The sequence below is a fragment of the Suncus etruscus genome, chromosome 8 (genome assembly GCF_024139225.1).
Source record: "Suncus etruscus isolate mSunEtr1 chromosome 8, mSunEtr1.pri.cur, whole genome shotgun sequence".
Taxonomy (NCBI): Eukaryota; Metazoa; Chordata; class Mammalia; order Eulipotyphla; family Soricidae; genus Suncus; species Suncus etruscus.
In genome coordinates this window covers 47420317-47442218 of record NC_064855.1, presented here as the reverse complement: position 1 = coordinate 47442218, position 21902 = coordinate 47420317, and the positions used below count along the sequence as shown (strand labels likewise).

At 34.4% G+C, this 21902-nt stretch overlaps 1 protein-coding gene across 1 annotated transcript in view; it reads right to left on the bottom strand.

The window, feature by feature from the left end:
* RXFP2 (relaxin family peptide receptor 2) overlaps positions 1-21902 on the bottom strand; it is a 67063-nt gene that overhangs the window by 8445 nt on the left and 36716 nt on the right. Inside the window, exons 7-16 of the mRNA XM_049778773.1 lie at positions 21298-21369; positions 18926-18997; positions 17583-17654; positions 14416-14487; positions 12889-12960; positions 8561-8632; positions 8389-8460; positions 5298-5369; positions 2307-2536; positions 1259-1669 (exon numbers count right to left, since the gene is read on the bottom strand). Of these exons, the coding sequence (XP_049634730.1) occupies positions 1259-1669; positions 2307-2536; positions 5298-5369; positions 8389-8460; positions 8561-8632; positions 12889-12960; positions 14416-14487; positions 17583-17654; positions 18926-18997; positions 21298-21369 (1217 nt within the window). The remainder of the gene's footprint in view (positions 1-1258; positions 1670-2306; positions 2537-5297; positions 5370-8388; positions 8461-8560; positions 8633-12888; positions 12961-14415; positions 14488-17582; positions 17655-18925; positions 18998-21297; positions 21370-21902) is intronic.

The window sequence follows — 21902 nt, the reverse complement described above, 5'->3', positions numbered from 1 at the left end:
TATTCAGCCAAATTTTTATTAAAAAATTAGGACATAGACTCTTTCATTTTAAAAATGTAAGGGATTAAGTAAAGTAAAAATCAAAGTTTTATTATACATGTGACTTTAGAGCTGCATTTTCCCAAAGTTGATAAACCTTTCTATTCAGTTAATTTTATACTAGAGTTTCCAGAATTTAATTATTATTATTTAACTAAAATCTAGAATGTGGAAAAAATTTAAATAACTTGGCAGGTCACAAGAAAAGCCAGTAAACTAAATCATAGTCTGTGAATAAGAACATGAAAATGAGGGGTATTGTATATTATAGAAAACTTATTCAGAGGTCATGGTCTATTTATTACATTAAATTTCTGTAAAAATTTAATAACTTCTGCACATGCAGAGTAAGAACTTTTCTTTAAAAAGGACTGTATTACTCCATGGCACCCAAGCTTTGACATAGGATCTGTGCAAAACCCAAGATATCTAATTACAGAAGCCTGACTGCAACAACCATAATAGAGGAAAACTTTTCCTGGGTCTATGAAGAAAGACCTTGGGGTTAGACAATTAGAACGACCGAAGTCTATAATTGGTCTTATGTTAGGATGCTTCATGAGTAGGGACACCCTGTTTTTTAGGCCAATGTTTTTTTATTTCTAATTTCCCCATTTGCTGTGTCTATACAAAATAAAAACAAAAACTGCCACACCCCCTTTTCAAATTTTATTTTTATATTCTAGAAAAATTTTTTCATAAAATCTTGGGTCAAGAATGACTTGCTTTACCTCATATTTCTGCATTTTTCTATAAAATCGAGAAAAATAAAAACAATAGGGACCAGGAGCCAAGTGGTCTAAGGTGCATTGGTGGAGATAAAGAAGGAACAGAACCAAATACCCAATCCAAAGTCAACAACAATAGAGTCAAGAGACCCAAACTATAAAAAAATAACCATGTTTGTATTCATGATTCTTGAATAAAGATATTAATAAAAATAAACTTAAAATGGGCCTGGTACTCTGCCAGGCCAGGAACCTAAGGGTGGAGGTATGGAATGCACACTGGGAACTTTGGTGGTGGGAGGCCTTAATTCACTGTCACAGTATGTCTGAAGTCCAAAAATGAAGGACTTTGTAAATCACAATGGTTTCAATAAAATAAAAGAAACAGTCTTGATTTTCTTTTAAAAAAATCCCAAATTTGCCATTAGTAAAGTGAATGGGATATAACTAAAATTCAAACATGTTCAGGAAATAAAATATATATAATTTACCTAGGAAGATTCCAAGAGAGTACCCTTTGCTTCCAATATCTTCTGTTTGGTCATAATAAAGAGGGAAGCAGACTCCATTTTTTCCATAGAAGTTTCCAAAATAATCTTCATTCCAAAATGGAATCGTAGCTATCAAAAACCCCACAATCCAGATACCAATGAGGATAGCCAAAGTCTGCCGTTTTCCCGGACGAATGTTACTAAAGGGAAAGACAATGACCAGAAACTTCTCCAACGTCAAGTATGTTAGCAACAGGATAGAAACTTCTGAAGACAGCATGGCCAGGGACCCCATGATGCGGCATGGCAGGCTCTCCATCCACAGCAATGCATACTTCTGATACTGCCCGCGGTATTTCATATCGAAAACGCCAATGAAGAACAAATAAACACCCATTAGGCCATCAGCACCTATTGAAGTATAGGAAGTAAAAGTACATTGCATATTGGTAGTTATCAGCATCTCTATGAAATTTTTCTAATGAGATTGGGCATTTTCTTTTTCTGAGCAAAGTCACTTCTCTCAGTTTGACATTAAATTAATTTAGTCACCTACAAATACACAGAAACCAATGAGTTCCAAAAGGCACATTACTGTTATAGTGCTTTATCTTTGATGTTCAAACAATAGGTTGTAGGGGAAAGGGAGAATGTTCAGTCTCCATAACTATTCGGCTCCCTCCTTTCAGTATTATGGAACCCAGGCAGCATTATGGCATCTCTAGAACTCAGGATTGAACTATAGGAAGTGGTCCCTTGAGCACGCTTTGGGAGACCCATGACCACACACACACACACACACACACACACACACACACACACACACACACACACACACACACACACACACACACACACACACACTTTCCAACCTCTGTAATTCTAATGTAATCTGCAACAACAGTCAAAACAAATATAAACTTTAATTTAGAAAAAAGAAGCACTACATCTATCATTCAAGTCAAATGCTCTTTGTTGAAGTTCAATACTACTACTGCACAGTTCATAGAAGATACCCCAAATCTCTTTAGATAATAAATATACTTACAACAGAGAATTTTGATTGAGAGAGCGTGAGTAGTATTTTCAGATTTAATGAAAGATCTCATGCCAATGACAAAAAGATTTCCAAAGAAGGTTATAAATGCTATAACCCAAACAAATATTCTGAGTATACTGTTAGCCAAGAGGTCCTCAAATGAAGAGATGCCGTCAGTCAAGGGCATACATACTCGAACATGAGGAGCATAAGAGCAGTATCGAAAGTTTTTGAAATAACTAAAGTCAAAGGGAAAAAGAAAAGTCACTTTTACAGCAATGACTGAGAAACTATAGCAACCATCCTGTGAGGGCTGCAGCTCTGTTAGGTAAACAACTTCACTATGACTGTTTATTTTTGTTTAGTATTGATTGTGTAATTAAATGTTCATTATTTAATAATGTATTACTCGAAGCAATGTTCTTTAAAGATGTAGAATGAAAAGAAGGTAGAAATGTCACTGGAAATATGAAGTTCTCAGAAACTTATTATCTTATCTATTATATTTGATTTTGGATTATTCTCAGAGGTATCATAAAAAGTAGATTGTCATCACAAAATCAATTATTCACAAAATTGGGGTACTTTCCTCTGGAATATAAGGAACTTAAAGTAGCTCACTAAAACTCTATGTCTTATTCATAGTTTTAAGCATTTTTACTTGAACTAAATTCTTAGGATCAGTGGGGGTCTCTGAACTAACAAAAATTCATCTCAATAGTGTTAGGAGAGGGAAATGTTTTAAATACAAACTGCAAATCAATAAAAATATAAATTAATACAGACTGCTTGCGAGAGTCTGGCAAAATGATTTCTAGAGGAGTAAGAATAAAAGTTTGTTTGCACTCAATGTAGTTACAATTTAGGTATTTGGAACATTGAAGTAGGGTTGGGGGCTAATCTGGTTTATGGTCATTCCCTAAACTTGTGTATTTAGGATTTTCATTCTATAAAACTTATTTATGTATCATTTATCAACTTTTATATGAATATCTATGACCATTTCTGTGTAATCCTTTTCCATTTTAATATTTGGCATCTCTGCATTGTTTCTAGACAATTAAGTTTAATAAAATTTTATTTGGCTATGGTATCAAGGCTCTTTCTGATTGGACCCTTGACTGCCTGGATCCAACTTGCTTCCTTCATTGTTCATTCCACTTAGAGTTATCTCTCTCTACTCCTCCAGTGATGAGCCAGGCTTATTTCCTTCCCCATATAGTGTTTTTACGATTACTTCTGCCCAAAAGATTCTTCCTCCAGAGGTGTTGAGATGTTCCTTCTACTTATTCTTGGCTGCTGGTAAGCTATATTTCTTTGAGTTATAAGTAACCATCTACATACTCCTTCTGTTTCTTTTTAAATGGGCTTTATTTTTCTTCACTGAATTTTTCATTAATTTAGTTGTTTGTTTACTTTCTGGTTCCCACAGCCTTTTAGAAGCTCCATGAAGCCAATTCTGTTCTGTCTCTGTCTCTGTTTCTCTCTCTCTCTCTCTCTCTCTCTCTCTCTCGCTCTCTCTCTCTCTCTCTCTCGCTCTCTCTCTCTCTGTCTCTCTCTGTCTCTCTCTATGTCTCTCTCTTTCTCTCTCTTTCTTCCTGTTCCTGTGTTCTTGGTTGTGAAAGGTACTCAACACATAAGTACTAAACAAATTCTTCAATGGCAAACTTCTTAGTGGTAAATTTATTATTTTCTTTGTTTTGGGTATGTTAGGTAGGCATACATATAGGAGGCTGTTTTGGAATTAGAGTAGCTTATAATTTAGCTTTCTGATGGTATAGCTCCAATTAATGGAATTAATGTACAATGAATGTTTAATGTTTAATGTGTGTAATTCTTTTGTTCGTTTTTCTTTTTCTATAGAGTCCCTAACACATTTGATTTGAAATCTTGCTTCTTTCAGGATTCCATTATGCATAATATATTCAAAGATAGCCAGTGAAGATCTTGAGTATTTTAACTTCCCCTCACACTTGTTTCCATGACTATGATTGACAGGTGGAAGGGTAGAGTTTTTGAGATACAAATGTTACAATAAGCAATGAACAAAGGAGATGAAAGAAGAATAACTAGGTCACTTAGTAGGCAAGTAGCTAACACATTCTTTGTCCATTGTTAGGTCCTTGGCCTCAATCTGAGGTTCATATTTAAAGAAGTAGTTTCTCCATCAAGTTCCCAAAAGGTAGAATTTATCTATTCTAAGAAGATCTTATAGTCTGCCTGCAACAGGAAATAATAGCCTTATTAAAAAGTTATTTATGTACTCATGCAACAGAAAGAAAAATTACCCCAATCCACCCCTATGTGAATATGCATCAAATACTTGCACAAATATAAACAAAACTACCTCTCCAGAGAATCCCTCCAGCATTTAATTTATTTGCTAAACCCAACTTGTAAACTTACCTTGAATCCTCTCTATTGTTATAGGTAACAAGGGTTACATTAGAAAATCATGAACACATAGGTTAAACATTTGATTAAAAATTATGTAATAAAACATTAATACAACTTACACAGTGCACTTTATCCAAATATCTTATAGTGACTTATCAAAAACTACTATAAAAATTAGTTACCTCCATTTTTGTAGTGCACTTAGTAACAGTAACAACACCTGGAATTTATATAGCAACTTTCTCAAATCTTAGAGCAGCCGACTGCTCACTCATATGAAGTGAATTAATGATTCCAGGTCTTGAGTACCATTTAGCCAGTGACTTCATCTTGTGTAATATGTGGCATTCTGGTACCCTGATCAAGAGATTGGGCCTCAATTGGGTAAACATCGTGTTTCCAGAGAGAAGTGACATCATGTCGGCGCATCATAATATTGAACTCTATTTGACAGGGACCAAAGGTGACAAAATTAAAAAGTTCTCAACATAAAGACTTTTCTTTCATAAAAACACATTGTAGTGATACATAGACAGTTTACATGACAGCATCTGACAAATTTCACTCTGTTCTCTTCATTCTTTTATAGATATTCATACATACATGTAAGAAAGATTCCTCATGGGTAGAAACATCCTTGTGTTTATATTTGGAATTTCTATCCTTTCCAGGTCTCTAGAAAATATGTAGATGATGTTTAGTATTTTAGGGCTTAACTTCATAATCACTATATCTTTTGTAATATCCTATAGCATCCCTGAAAATCTTATGTTGCCAATTCAAAATGTCCTATAAAGTTTCATTTCCTATTTATGTCTATAAATTGGAAGTGATTTTGTTGCTTCATAAACAGAATTGCATCTAAAGATCTCTCTGGAACTCATTTTTTAAATTTACAAAAATTAAAAAATGCTTACCGTATATACTCGAGTATAAGCCAAGTGTTTCTGGTACAAAACTTGTGCCGAAAAACCCGAAGTTGTCTTATCCTTGGGTCATACAGGTTATTTGATTTGGTTTGTCTTCTGCTATCTACTGGAGGGGGCGGTGCTTCAGCTCAGTCCACAAGTCGTGGCTGAGCTGAAGAGGTAGGCAGCAGAACTGAACTGTATGCCACTAAACTATTTTACCCACAATATTAAATGGCACATTTAATTAAGTAAAAAGCCCATTTAAGACAGTAAAGTCATGTACATAAATGTTTATAAATCCTTATAATCAGGAGTATAAGGATTCAGGATTTTTAACCATTTATTTACAATGCTTTACTGTCTTACATGGTTTATTCACTTTATTAAAGTTGCCATTGAATACTACGGGTTAATGCGGTGGGTTAATGGTATACAGTATATCAAACTATCATGTATTGTAAATGTAATCATGTATTTTTTTATTTACTGATTCCTCAATTATTGTATTATTTTGGGTATATATATTTATTTTTGGAAATTTATCAGTGGCTGCTGCATTTTACTCGAGTTACTCTTTTCTCAGTTTTTAGGATAAAATTTGGGGGTTTGGCTTATACTCAGGTAGGCTTATACTCGAGTATATATGGCATTTGCGTGATTTTTGAAATTGACTCTGTAGTTTGATTTTATAAACCACATCATGTGGTTTTAGATGGTGTTACATGGGAGTGGTTATTGCCAATCTGAGATCAATAAAGTGAGTTTTTTGAGAATTCGAATTTAGATATAGTGGTTTATTTCTGGGAAATGTGTTGTTGTTGTTTTTTTTTTTTGTGAGAAAGATAAATGCCGGGTGGGTGGGGTGAGCTCCTCAGGAACTCTTGTTTTCTAAGACTATAGACAGGAAGCAAACTTGTTTTTGAAACAGGCAGACAGGCAGTCAGGTAGTGAAGGGATCTCCATGGCAATGAATTCTTGAGATGTAATAAAAGCAAGAGACAAGATTTGATAAGAATTTCATCAGATGCTATTGCAGACCAAAAGAAGGTTGGACCCCCTATCAAGAGAAGCACTGCAGGAACAAAGATCAGAAAAAAATAATCAAAGACCTTTCATGTGTGAAGAACTAGGCTTGATTCCTGACACTACAAGGAAAAAATTAGTTTAAACCAAAGCAGTACTGTGGATTAGCCAATAGTGGGAAATAAGTAAAAAATAAAAGTATAGGTACATTTTTAGAAAAAACTAATAAGGCACTACATAAAAGAAAGAAAAGTATACAGTAAGTAATTACTTGTTTGGCCATTCAGAAAAACATGGTATTTTGGCTTTCAAGACTCAGTATACTCACTATGTACTTACCATATATGGTAAGTAAAGGAAAGAATCATTTTATTCATACACTAAAATTTATTCCTATATTTAAAAGCAATTGTAATTTGGTGGTAGGATGTTCGAGTCACACTCAGCTGTGTTTAGTATTTAATCCTGACCCTGTCTTCAGGGATCATTCCTGGTGGTTCTTGGGAGATCAGATATGGTGTCAAAGGTTGACATGGACAGGCAAATGCCTGGCCTGCTATACTATTTCTCCAATCCATAATTTTTAATATATGTAATTTTTTGAGGAGTTGTATTTTTTCAATAGTAGATAACTTGTCAAAATCTTCTGGTGAGGGGAACTTAATCTTGCACAAATTTCTAATATAAACTTATTTAAGAAAATAAAATGTATTATAAAGACTTATCTTTGAATTAAATGAAGAAAGACTAGGATTGATATTAATTAATACAGCATATTCTTTTTTGTTTTGTTTTGTTTTAGCCACACCTGGTGCTCAGGAACTACACCTGATTCTGTGGTACAGGATCACTTCTGGCAGTTCTTGGAAAATCATGCAGTGCCATTGGTCAATCCTAGATCCCCTAAACGTACAGTATGAGTCAGCCTGTTGATCTACTTCTCCAGCCCTGTATCATATGTTCTTTGAACAAAACAAAAACAATAAGGCTTCAACAATAATGGCCATCCAGGAGAAAGAATTAAGGAAAATAACAGGTTGATTGTCGGCACTATTTGAAAGCAATTACATTTGAAAATAAAAACAAGAAAACTATAATTTTCTGAATCTTGCTATCTGTGGTTTAATTTGTTGGCTAACTGCAAAGTAAAAATCATAAACTGTACACTAATTTCAAAAGTTATGCCTAGCTATTGTAAGAAAGGGGAAAGAGAAAAGCAAGAAATTTTATGTAATTTGTTTTTTATAGGAACCAGTTTCTTTTTATAGAAAACATAATACCTATAAATACTTAGGATGCTTGACTTGTATGTGCTTGACTTGTGTTTAATCTCCTGCATGCTATATGGTTCCCCAATTACTGCTAGGAATCCCTACACATAGAGCTAGTTGTAGGCTTTGAGCATCCCTAGTTGTGACCCCCAAGGCAAAATAAATATAGTTGATGTTTTTTACAAACTATTTTGAAACAAACTAGTTAAAGTTCTATTCATAGCACAAATAGTAAGATAATATTTTTTCATATTAATCCAGTTTTCAGGAAGAAATGATATGCAATTTCAAATATAGAAATGGTCCTCACACCTATGACACAACTAATGAGTCTTTGCTGTCACTCAGTTATATTTAATGGTAATAATGTTTGCAATTATGTGAGGGTCCATGCTTAAGTGGAAAATTCTCATGTGTATCAAACACCCCGTAAAAACATATATTCTAAGTATACCAACTAAAATAGATACACTGTTATATAGCACTTACAGAGACTGAAGTTGTTTAAGACTTTCAAACTGATTCTTGTGGAGATATAAAAGAGGATTGGACGACAGATTCCTTTTGTACCATTAGAAGAAGGAAAGAATCATTAGAATGTTATTATTTTGGAGGCTCAAGATGTCTCCATTTAAATCTGAAGATGGTAAGGTGAGCTTACAGTTTCTGTAGAAGCTTCAGGTCTTTAAAACTGTGAGGTGGGAGCTCCGTTATCTTATTGCTAGATAGATCTCTGTTTGCAAAACAATAAAAAAAATCGAAACAGGTGCATTGGAAATAAATGACAGATGTATTATTCTTCAAAAATTGTCATCCTATTTTATGTAACAAAATATTGTTCATATTTGCCTACTTAATACCTTCTTACACAACCAGACCAGGTGAGCCCTTTAATGTATATGTTTTCCATGAATTTTAAACAAGTGATATTTTGTTCATGCAGTTCCTGTTGGTATTTCTTCACAGGTTCTTTCCAATGCATTTCCAACTTGTCCTCAGTATCAATTGATTAACTTATCCATATTTGTATTTGTTGTACACAGTTACCATTTTTTCCCCTTGTTCATATAGTCCATATAGTTGGCAACCTGTTCACATCGTTGACAATCCTCTAAGAAGCTTTCTGAGGTCTTGTAGTTAAGAGTTATAGCTATTTTATATTATAACTATGGAATTATTGGCCAGATAATACTGAATGGCATGTTTATAAATTTTAGTTAATTTTATCTGGAACTATCTTTTAAAAAATTGAGAATTTAGAACTAAATATAAGAACACTATTGAATCCAGAAATATTAAGAGTTTCTATAAAAATAGAACATATATTTGTTAAGACCAGAAGGAATAAAGATTCTTTTTTTTTTAGTCAAAAATATCTTTCTGAATCAGGTAGGTTGAAACATATGCAATTGCCTAAGACTCAAGAATAAAAATATCTTGTCTACTTTTATGCTTGGGAGATGCTGACTGGGAGATGGGTGTTGAAAATAATCCATATATTCTGAAGCTTACAATGAAAGAAAACTAGATTAGAAATAAAGAATGAAATAACCTTATCAATACAAAAAGAAAAGTTTGGCTACACTAACAGTCCAGGGTCAAAGGGGAGAGGTATGGAATGCATGCTGGGAACAGGGGTAGAGGGAGGACAACATGGGTGGTAGAAATGGCCCTAATTTACTGTCACTATGTACCTGAAATATAACTATAAAGACTTGTAATTCACATTGATCACAATAAAAACATTAAAAAAACAAAAGTTTTTGACCAATATTTAATGGCTTAACCAAAAATAATACTTGAACTCTATCTAATGACTTTCATGAATGTAGTTAAAGGAAAGCAATATTTCAGATGAGATTGTCAGAGAAACCAATGGAAGGTATTCAGTGACATCTGCATGAGTCAGCAATTGGACTTTATATAGAAGGGGAGGAAAGCAGAGAAAATCTGGAAAAGAGGCTAGAGATAAAATGGATCATGAACACATTCCTAGGTGGTACTTTCTAGAGTAAAATACAGGCATCAGAAATAAGGAAGCTGCTTATAGAAAGAGCATTCCTGGTGCCCACTTCAGAGCTATCACATCAGAAAGTCTGAAAGGAAACCTTCTAACATCCTGTCTAAAAGCAGTATCTACAGTGGTTCATCTGCACATTAACATTTGAGAAATGTATCAAAGACTGTGCTAACAGGTATTAAGAAACTGAAATATTAAGGGCAACTGTGGCATGATATATGTTGGGTAATGGAATAATCATTCTGTTATCAGCATGAAAATCAGATAATCTGGGGAGATTTGGCAGGATTTTTTTGGCCATGACCAGGTGAGAGCTGATAAGTGTCTAAAACATGTATGTTTTGAGAAAGTACTGTCCAATAGGGATTTGAAGTGAAAGTATCAACCTAGCATAAAAAGTAGATAAGATATTTTTTGTTTGGCTCTTAGGAAATTGCATATGTTTCAACTTACTTGGCTCAGAAAGATATTTTTGACTTAAAAAAAGTCTTTTTTTCCTGCTGATCTTAACAAATATATGTTCCATTTCTATAGAAACTTTCTTATTATTTCTGAATTCAATAGTGTTCTTATATTTAGTTCTAAATTCTCAAAGTTTTAAAAAGATAGTTCCAGATAAAATTAACTAAAATGTGTGAACATGCCATTCAGTATTATCTAGCCAATAATACCATAGTTGTGATATGAAATAGCTGTAACACTTAACTAAAAGACCTCAGAAAGCTTCCTAGAGGATTGGCAACTATGTGAACAATTTGTTAACTATATGAACTACATGAACAAAGAAAAATTTCATGAGGGTAGATTTTAAGAGGATCAAAGAAGACTCTGGAGTCACAGAAGGGAGTTGATATTACTCGAATGGAAGGCCCGGAGAAGTAGCCTGCAGTAAAATTCAGATAGCCAAGTATAGGGATCCTGAAAGTTGGAAAGGAAGCATAGTGTGCAAAGATCAGAGAAAGCACGAGAGCCCTGATCTTGTCTACCTAGAAAGCATCCTATAAGGTCACTGGATTAAGGGCCATAGTGACTTAATTACATACTTATTTCACTCCATGATGGATGGATGTCATGAAGATATAGTCAAATTACAAAATATTTTTGTATATTAGGACAATACAAATATAATTACCAAATTTATTCTAGCTAACTTACACTAAGTAGGTAGAATGGGTTATTCTCAAAAAATTCAGGATCTTAAATTCATGATTTTTTTTGGGGGGGGGAAACGTGTATGCATAACTGTATTAAATAAACTTTACTAATAACAAGACATTTTTTGGGGGGAAAAGTGTGTGCATAACTGTTTTAAATAAACTTTACTAAAAATAGTATTAATATATTTTTTACAGCCAGAGCAGTAGCACAGTGGGTAGGGTACGGCTTTTGCTTTGCACATGGCTGACCCAGGTTTGATCCCTAGTATCTCATTTGGTCCTTCAAGTCCACTAGGAGTGACTTCTGAGTGTAGAGCCAGGAGTAACCCCTGAGCACCAATTTTTTTTTCAAAATGTTGATTCTATACCACTGTTCCCTTAAATTTTACGTTAAAAATATGTCCTTCTTCTAACCTGCTTTTCCACTCCAATCCCAGAATTCAAACTATGTTCATTTCCTACGTCTGATCAGGAATGTATTGTGAGAAATGAGTCAGTTATTCTGAAGGAGTTGTCTAATGGTTTTGCCATTAAATTATCATATATTTTATTTTAATAAAGTACCTTGCACTTAATAGCACTTAATATATGTAGTTTGTTTATGATATATCTAATTTAATTATCTTAATTATTAATGAATTATTTGTCAATTTATTCTTATTTTTATATTTTTTTTAGATTTCAAAATACATATGAAGGTTGAAGAAAATGCAACATAATGTATAAATTTTCATTTAAGTTTACAGAATAGGAGGGGGAATGCTCTATCCTAATTGCTGCTACTTTTAATAAAAATGACTTAATTTTCACTTTCAGTAATATTTAAGGCTGTAGGAAATGCTGAGTGACTGGCAAAACAAATGCTTTTAAAATTTCCAGGTACAAAAATAAGGCAACAAACAGAAAAAGGCTGTCCTAAAATACACTCATTTAAATAGAAAAAGTTCATAAGTACTCTAAATATATTTTGATATAACTAGTCCACATTCTAGACATTTTTATTTGATTCATCTTTTCAAAAAGTGATAATTCTTCAAAGATAATCAACATTGTTAGTCCATTGTTTAATTTAATTAATTAACATTATTGAAGTCAGTTTTGTTTTGTTTTGTTTGTTTTTGCTCACACCTGGCGGTGCTCAGGGATTACTTCTGGCTCTACACTCAGAATTCTCTCTTGGCACGCTCAGGGGATCATATGGGATGTCGGGATTCGAACCACCGACCTTTTGCATGCAAGGCAAACACCCTACCTCCATGCCATCTCTCAGGCCCCTGAAGTCAGTTTTTCATTTAGCAAATGTTTCTTGAGAATTTGCTATATTCCAGTTATAGAGATAATAATCTTAAGTTTAGGAGCAATAAAACATTCATTTATGAGACCGGAGAGATAGCATGAGGTAAGGCATTTGCCTTGCATACAGAAGGATGGTGGTTCGAATCCCGGCATCCATATGGTCCCCTGAGCCTGCCAGGAGCGATTTCTGAGAGTAGAGCCAGGAGTAAACCCAGAGCACTGCCGGGTGTGACTAAAAAACAAAAAACAAAAAACAAGCAAACAAAAACAAAAATGCATTAATTTACTTTCAATATACAAACTTTTGAAAGCTCCTAAACAGAATAGGTAGAGAATTTAATTAGGCTAAAGCCACATTAAGCCATGCCTGATATTAATATTTTTTTACTTTAGGAAAATTTATCCAGCAGTCAACAGGATTTTGATTTTTATTAGTGGAAAGCAATTACGCTAGTCATTTAGCTGTATAATTTTGGAAGCAGCAACTCTGTTTTCCTAGTAGACAAAACTACTTACAGTTCTCCTAAAATTTTTAATGAAGAAAATGTCTTGTCTGGAACAAAATCAATTTGATTTCTAGGCAGAAACCTGTAACACATGGTAAGAGTCAGCATTATTGGTTGCGTCTACTGTAATAACCAGAGATTCCATAGATATGAGTATAATTTAACAATCCTTCTTTGAAGTTTCAAAGTGAAGTTTTCTCTGGTATGAAACACAAGACAGAAGGAGCTTTTGTTGAGTCTACACTTTTTTTTTTCTTTCCAGAAAGTTCCTCCGTAAGTAAATTGAGGTACTGAATGCAGCTTACAAATGCAGCTTACCTATACTTTGCTTGCAGTCTAATTATTATAGAAAGCTTTTTCTCCCAATATACACATATGTGACTGACAAATTTCGACCCTGTTAATAATTCTAAGAGACAGCTTTGAAGGAAACTTGTGAAAGTCACTTTCTTTAAGAATAGAAAGCCAGAAAAGAGCAGAGCTTGAACTAAACCCATAGTAGTCTTTGGGATCACAAACAAGTTTAAATTTAGTTGAAGGAATGTGGTTTTATTTTTCTCTTCTGTAGAAGATGAGTTCTCCAAGAAAAGTGTCAATACACACACACACACACACACACACACACACACACACACACCATTTCTATATCAAAACTTAATTGCCTCAGGAATTAAAATGCCTATGAGGTTTTTAAAAATGAGATAATGAATACGACAGTGATCACAAAGCTACATGGAGATACAAAATGTTGATGCATTTTGTTTAGTTTTCCTATATTCTCTCTCATACACTTAGACTTGGAACAGGCTGAAATCAATATTTTGCAACTCTGAAATAAATATATAAACTAAAAATAGCCTTATCTCATGAAAAAAGGTAGACTACTAAAAAAAGAACATATACCGATTTTTTGTTTTTAACCATCTAGTCAGTTTGCGAGCACTATGAAATGCTTACTTCATATGAAAAACTGCAATTAAAACAATAGCAAAATTCTTATTTTTATAATTTTCTCAAAATTTTTATATTTTAAGATTTCCAGCAAATTTATGTCAATCCTCTGCCAATTGTGTCAATATATCTGCTATTGCACACATAAATAACATAACTAGAAACCAGAAACACTAATCAGAATATTTGAATGCTTTAGTTATTTTTTCTTTTTTTAGAATATAATTATTTTTCTTTCGAAAAGGCATTAAGTAACACTGGCAGTAATTGTTGCATAATGACCACCTCCACATATATTATCTCATTTTCTTGCTGATCATGGGATTATGTGAGTTCTATTAAATAGATGCACAGAAATCAAGCTTGCCCTCAGAAATGAACAGCAGGAGACCAAAATGATGAGAAGCCTAATGCAAAATTCAGTTCTGCCATCAAAAATACATGAATCCATGTATGCTTTTTTTTTTCTGGAACAACATTTTCAAGCCAGGTCACAAATAAAAGTTTAAATTTTTGTGTGTGTTTTCTTTTGTCTTCCAAATCTATTGAATTGACCCTTATTTATTCAAATTTATGGTATACTTACAGTACTGTGAGTGAATTACACGACAGAAAGGTAGAATTTGTAAGGTGTTTTATGCTATTGCCTTCCAGATCCCTAAAAGACATGAGGAAAGAAATTTAAAAACTCTTTTACACAAAATCTACATTTTGGGGCATTTTTCTTGAAGAATAGTCTTGGACTTTGTTTTCCATTTATTCTAATTTATTCTTCATTTCAAATTTTATACTTTCCTCCTAATTATTGTAGGATTAATATTTTTGTTTGTTTGGGGGTGCATACCAGACTGGACTTATGGGTTATTCCTGGCTTTACACTAGGCTATTACTCCTGGTGGTGCTTGTGAGGGCATATGGAATACCAGGGATGGCTGCATACAAGGCAAATGACCCAGCAGCTGTTCTATCGCTTCACCTCCAGTTAATATTACTAAAACGATGCTTTACTCTCTTTCTAATTAATGTTAAAACATAATCAAATTGAAAGAAAGTACAGATCAGTAATTATTAAGTAACTGTGCTGGATATTGTACTATTAATTATTATAATAATGCCACCACAAATATAGTTATCATTTATTTGCCTATTATTGTGTCAGTTGCTGTTTCAAATGTGTACAAAAATGATCTTATCAGGGACCGGAGCGGTGGCACTAGAGGTAAGGCGTCTGCCTTGCAAGCACTAACCTAGGATGGACTGTGGTTCAATTCCCACGGAGTCCCATATAGTCCCCCCCAAGCCTGGAGCGATTTCTGAGAGCATAGCCAGGAGAAACCCCTGAGCCTCAATGGGCGTGCCCCCCAAATGATCTTATCAATTTTTACTTAAACTTTAAAAGGTTCTGAGGTTCCTGAAAATTCTTTTGGCTAAATAAGTGGTAGATTTCTCTTCTAAACCAGATATCTGAATCTGAAATCTAGACATTATTAATGGCATAGTTTGACAAGCTTCCTAAAGTCAGTTAAATCATTTATTTCCTCTTTTAAGTGAGTGAAAAGTCAGACTGAAGTTATCTTATATGTACTGAATAGCATTGTCAGGATTTATATCTGGATCTGTGTGTTCTTTCTACCAGGCCTCTGTGCTGCTGCTGAGTGTAGCTGGGACTGAACCTCAGTGACCCCTAAAAAGTATTAGGATGAGAATCTTAGACACTACCCACTCAGAAACTAGAACTAAAATTTTCTTGTTTGTTATGCATAGGGATGCTCTAAAATCATTGTTGAAGAGTACATTCTGGCAGGTAACAGTGACTTTTGAAGGAAGTTTTGGAGTTGGTCAAAAGAATAAAGGAGCAAGTCTTTTTAAATTAAAGAGATAGTGTGGACCCGGAGAGATAGCACAGCGGCGTTTGCCTTGCAAGCAGCCGATCCAGGACCAAAGGTGGTTGGTTCGAATCCCGGTTCCCATATGGTCCCCCATGCCTGCCAGGAGCTATTTCTGAGCAGATAGCCAGGAGTAACCCCTGAGCACCGCCGGGTGTGACCCAAAAACCAAAAAAAAAAAAAAAAAGTTAGTGCTTGCTCAAAGAACTCAGTGAAATATTTTGGTGCCTCTAGAATAGTGTTTCTAAAAATAGATGAGGTTAGTAGATATTGAGAAAGGTGTAGTAATTTTAGGTACAACTGGATGGGGAGGGGTAAGTAGTCCCAGGCACAGCTTGTACCTAAGACTGCTTACTTACCAAGCTGTGCCTAGGACTACTTACCCCTCTCCATCTATCTACTTGTTCTTGTTTTTAGCCATACCCAGTGGTGCTCAGGGCTTACTGCTAGTTCTGTGCTCAAGGATCATCACTCCTGCTGGTGCCCAAGGAACCATATGGAATATGAAAGAGGCAGTATGCAAAGCAAGTGCCCTACTGGCTCTACTATCTCTCTAGCCCCTGTGGAGAATTTATGTTTATTAAAAAGAAGGTAGAGGGCTGGCGTGATAGCACACAGCGGGAGGACGTTTGCCTTGCAGGCGGCCTATGTGGGATGGACTGAGGTTAGATCCCAAGCATCCCATATGGTCAGGAGCATTTTTGAGCGCAATGCCAGAAGTAGCCCCTGACCACCGATGCCAAAAACAAAACAAAACAAAACAACAACAATAACAACAACAAAAAGAAAAGAAAAGATAAAAGAAAAGAAAAGAAAAGAAAGAAGGTAGATTTCAGGGGTAGGGATGCTGAGTGACTTCTTTCTAAAATGGGGCTAGTAGACCAAATGAAATAAGAAACTTTTGAAGAAGGAAGGTACATGTGGCTAACGGTGAAAGATGAGAGTAGTGGAAGAAGGAACAATCAGGATCTCACATACTAAAGGGAGAAATTAGAATTTTATCTCTACATTCATGGGAATTCTCTAACAATGTTTACATTGGAAAGGATCACAGTCATAGTTTACTTTTGTAAAGATCATAGAATTTTTAAGTAATTTTAACTTCAGTTAAAATTAGTTTTCTTAAGGTGGGTTAGTGAAAGAGAAAGAAAGTGAGAGAAAGAGGGAGAGAGAGAGTGTGTGTGTATGTGTGTGTGTGAGAGAGAGTGTGTGTGAGTGTGTGTGTGTGTGTGTGTGTGTGAGAGAGAGAGAGAGAGAGAGAGAGAGAGAGAGAGAGAGAAGAGAGAAGAGAGAAGTAAAATGTTTGTCCAGAGGCAGGCAGGGGGGAAGAGGGGAGAAAAACAGGAGACACTGGTGGCAGGAAATGTGCACTGGTAAAGGCTAGTGTACATTTTATGACTGAAACTCAATCACAATTTTATGACTGAAACTCAATCAAAATTTTTTAACCATGGTGCTTAAATAAATGAATTATTATTTTTAAATGTTCTTCCTCATAAATTGAGGAGGGTAAGTGGAGGGTACCAGGACTAGTCATATGAACATTGAGTGGAAATAGAAAATGATCAGACTCAAATACCAAACTCAAAGTCAACGACAGCAGAATTGATACCCAATCTACAACAACACAGAGAGGACTAGTTACCCTAGTGTTCAGGGGACAAATGGGGGAGATATGGGATGCATGCTGGGAATAGGGGTGGAGGGAGGACAACACCGGTGGTGGGAATGGCCCTGATTCATTGTCACAATGTACCTTAAATATTACTGTGAAAGATTCATAATTCACTCTGGCCACAATAAAAATTATTTAAAAAATAAAGAACTTCATTCAAAAATTAAAAAAGGGTCTTAAATGCATACTCACATCCAATTGAGTTGAGGCATTTGGGCACACATCTGATTGGGAAGGGTTTCTAAGTAGTTATTAACCATAGACCTTTATAGAAAGAAGATATTAGAATGATATGCTATTTTGTGAACAGCATTTTTATTTCCATAATTTAGATACTTGTATGCTGAAATTGGCAAGATGAAGAATATAAATATAACTTCTTTTAAATATAGTGTTTATGCATGTCTGTATATGGTATGGATACAAACATATTTTGCAGAAATCATGAATACACGAGTATGATAATCTGGGAATAAATATAATAAAACTTAATTTTATGAGATAAAACAAAAGCATATATTGGGTAATAATTTTGACATTTAGGGTAATTTTCCTTATAAACTTCACATTTGCAATAACTTTTAATACCAAATACTTGAGTGTATTTTCAGGGAAACATTAATCCTTTAAAGTATTAATGAGCCACATTGAACTGAGTTAAATGCAAGAAATGATAGTAGATCTAGGGAAAGGAAACAGCTCATAAGAATATTTAAGCATGATTAATTCATGATATTGCAGTCCCTTTTGGCAAATGGAAAAATAATGATAGTATATCAACTATAAAGGAACATAATAATCTCCTGCTGATAAATCATTTCAGTATATTAGTAAACAGCCCAAATGTAATTATAAAAACAACTCTGTTGGTAAGACAAAGCTTTTGAAATTTTCAGTGACTCTTGCTGGGCAAATTTTCCTCTCTTAAAATGTAGTTGGAGCTGAACTGAGACAGATGAATAGACATGAAAATAATTAGCAGATAAAAATGAATACTATCTTTGGCCAGCTACAGTAAGTAAAAACATGCTTGAGGATAAAGGAAATTAAAAAAGATCAAAATAAATCAGCTGATAAAGATAAAATATATCCTAAGTCATGTATGACCAGGAAGTATCAACAATAAGTTTGAATTCTAGAATATAGGAAAATTTTTGGCTAATAAAAATTCTAGTTGGTTTATAAAGTAAGTAATACATATATTTTTTAATTAGTGAATTGTTAGTGGGTTAGTTGATTTTTCTTCTCTTGGCTTTTGTGTTTTACCTGGTCATGCTCAGGGCTTACTCTTTGCTCCAGGCTTAGGAATCACTCCTGGTGGTAGTAGTGATTAAGTGTTAGCCCTATTCAAGGCTTAAGGCTTAATTTAAAAAAAAAACAAAACAAAACTCTTTTTGTTATCTAGTGTGAGATGTCATTGCATTTTAGAGACAGTTGTACTGAAAGAGCATTTTTCAATATTTTGCATTTTATAGAAAGTTGTATTTAAAGTTGCCTTTGGTGACAGTTGCATTTAGCAATTCCTGAATACTTACAGGAAAAACAAAGACCTTAATCCAGTAAACAACTGTTGTGAAATTATGGTTATTGGGTTGTCATCTAGAATTCTGAGAAAAAAAACACACAAATATTTCAATGTTAGAGACATCTGAGAAATAGCACTGGAAAAAATTGAAGGCCAATGATAACCCACCACCCTTTCCCAAAGCTTAACACACATACATGCCACTTTCCTAATTAATGTCCTGTCTTTTTGGCTAGACTTCCAGGAAAAGCTTTCTCCACCCTGTGGTTGAAGCCTCTCTTTCCCACACCCCTATTCCAACTCTTGTCAATTTTATCCTGACTGTTTTATTTATTTAGTTTTTGGGATTTTGGGCCACACCTTGTGGCACGCAGAGGTTACTACTGGCAGGCTTGGGGGACCATGCATGCTGGAGATGGAACCCGATTGACCTCTTGTAAAGTAAGCACCCTACCGCTACAATCTATTGCTCTGGCCCCTGCCTTGATTGAGCTTTCTCTTTGTATCCATGTCTCACTATGTTGAAAACATAAACTATGCTTTCAACGTGTGGATTTCTGGCTCCAGCACAAGTGTTCCATACGTAGTGGTCAAATATAAGCTGCACAAATTATCTGACCTAACAATTGACTGAATAAAGTTTGAATAAAAGAATTACTAGAAATTCACAATGTGGTTTTTAATTCACCCCATGTTTAGGTGATATGTTCAGTAAGGTTTGTATAAATAACCTCTTGTGAAGCTTTGTGGTTAAAAAGTAAAACATATATAAATATGTATTCAAATGAGTATATATTTACCACATGTATGATATTTTTCTAGAAAAAATAAGCTCAAAAGAAATATGTTTGTTTCTATCTTGTTGCCTTTACAACCAAATATTATTTCTTCTTATTCTTAGAATTGGGTGAGAGAAGCAATAAGAGAAGAGAGCTACCATAACAACTTCTGCATGTCAGAGATTCTGTGTGTGCTTCTTTACATAAGTCATGTGATTTATTTTGCACAGAATTCCTCTTAAAAAGGACTGCAGTTAAGATACAAATGAGGAAAAGAAGTCCATGATGATTTTGAAAGTTTTCTGGATGAATCAGCATATGCTCTGGACAAAGTTGAATTCTTGACTTTTTCCAGTAGGCTAGAGAAAACTAAACAAAATGGGCATACTGACATGGAGAGTCTTCTACATTTCTTTTGTCCACTATTAAAATTAAACATTAAGGTACTGTGATTTTTTTCATTGCAGAGTTTCAGTAGAACAATGTTCCAACATCATCCTACTGCCACTGTCAACTCCTCTCCTCTCCACCAATGTTCTCAGCCCCCCCCCCCGCCCCCACCTCCTTGAAAGGGACATATTTATTTAATTATTTTGAATATTTAGGCCTCACCCAGCATTGATAATGATTTACTCCTAGCTCTAAACTCAGGAATTATGCCTGAAGGGGCTCTAGGGACTATATATGGTGTCACAGATTGAACCATGGTTGGCCACATGCAAAGCAAGCATTCTGTCCACTGTACTATCACTTTAGTCCAACAAGATCATTTTAAAATTTGGTCATTATATTGTTGGCTTCCTAGTTTAGACATATGCATATACTATATTTTTACACTACCAAAGTGCTCAAAGCTTCTGAGCCCCACCCTTCTTATCTCTTATCCATCTCTTCTACTCCCCACCTTGGTGTCTTCCCGTTCTCATTTATATGAACTAGGGTCAGGGGAAATCTGGTCTCTCCCCTTGATATCATGCACAGACCTCTGATAAGAGAATTCTTGGGGTACAGCTATTGATTGATCTTAATAACTGGTGAAAAATCACCATCATATTTTCAGACTTTTCTCTGAAAATCTAAAAAGTCTTTAACTTACTTTTTAGGTCAATAGTTTTCAACTGAGGCGACTTTCCTTCTTTTCTCCCAACCCTCCTCAGTGACATTTGGCAATGTCTGGAGATATCTTGGGTTATTACAAATCTGGTATCAACTATTGAGAATAGGGGTCACAGATTTATTCTAAGGATTCTAAAATTTGTAGGACATGTTGAATCCTCATCAAAAGTTATATGAATTAAAATTCCCATAGTACCGATAGAGAAAAATTTGTATCATTGAACATAGATGGGATGCTACTGGTCTCAAAAAGAAACCCAAAACATTTGGCACCAGAGTCTTTTCACACAAATACCTATTTTACATGCAATTGTTAGAGTGGTTGGGTAAAGTGCACCTATTATCTGTTATCCAGGAAAAATAAACAGGACACATAAATAACTAGAAGTTATGCACACTGATGAATATTGTTAAGACTAAGATTCATTGTGAGTGTGTGTTTGTTTGTGTCTGTATGTATGTGTGTGAAACTAGTTAGTGTACTTACAGCCAAATTAAATGATGCAACTCTTGGAATACACCAGGTCTGAGAGTTGTAATGCAGTTGTGGTTGAGATATCTGTTGATAGCATTGGTAAATTAATTAGCAAATTCAATACTCCACATTAATTGCATAAATATGAGATACTGGTGATGAGTGAAAAATACAAAAAGAATTTCTGAAAATAGTTTACTCATGAGCAGAAAAAAAAAAAATCAAGGCATATCCAGACTACAACATCAGAGTTGGAAACATCAGAACCAGAGCCTGGAATGTGGTATAAGAATGTTAATTTATATTAGAGTATATTCATGAAAAATATGGAATACTTGTACCTGTGACTTTGTTGAATACATTTTTAAGTAGACTAATATTTATTAAACTATACAAATTAGTTAGCAAGGGCTAGGAAAAAATGAAAGGAAAATACCAAAACTGTAACAGATAAAAGTAAAGAGAACTTTTTTTTCTGGTAATGCTAAAAATTTTTTTAAATATTTTTCAGTGTAATAACTAATCTAAGTACATTGTGGTGATCTATTTATCTACAACATAGACAAGTTTTTTTTAAAAATTACTATTCTGCTTTTGAAATCTTTACTTTGAAATTT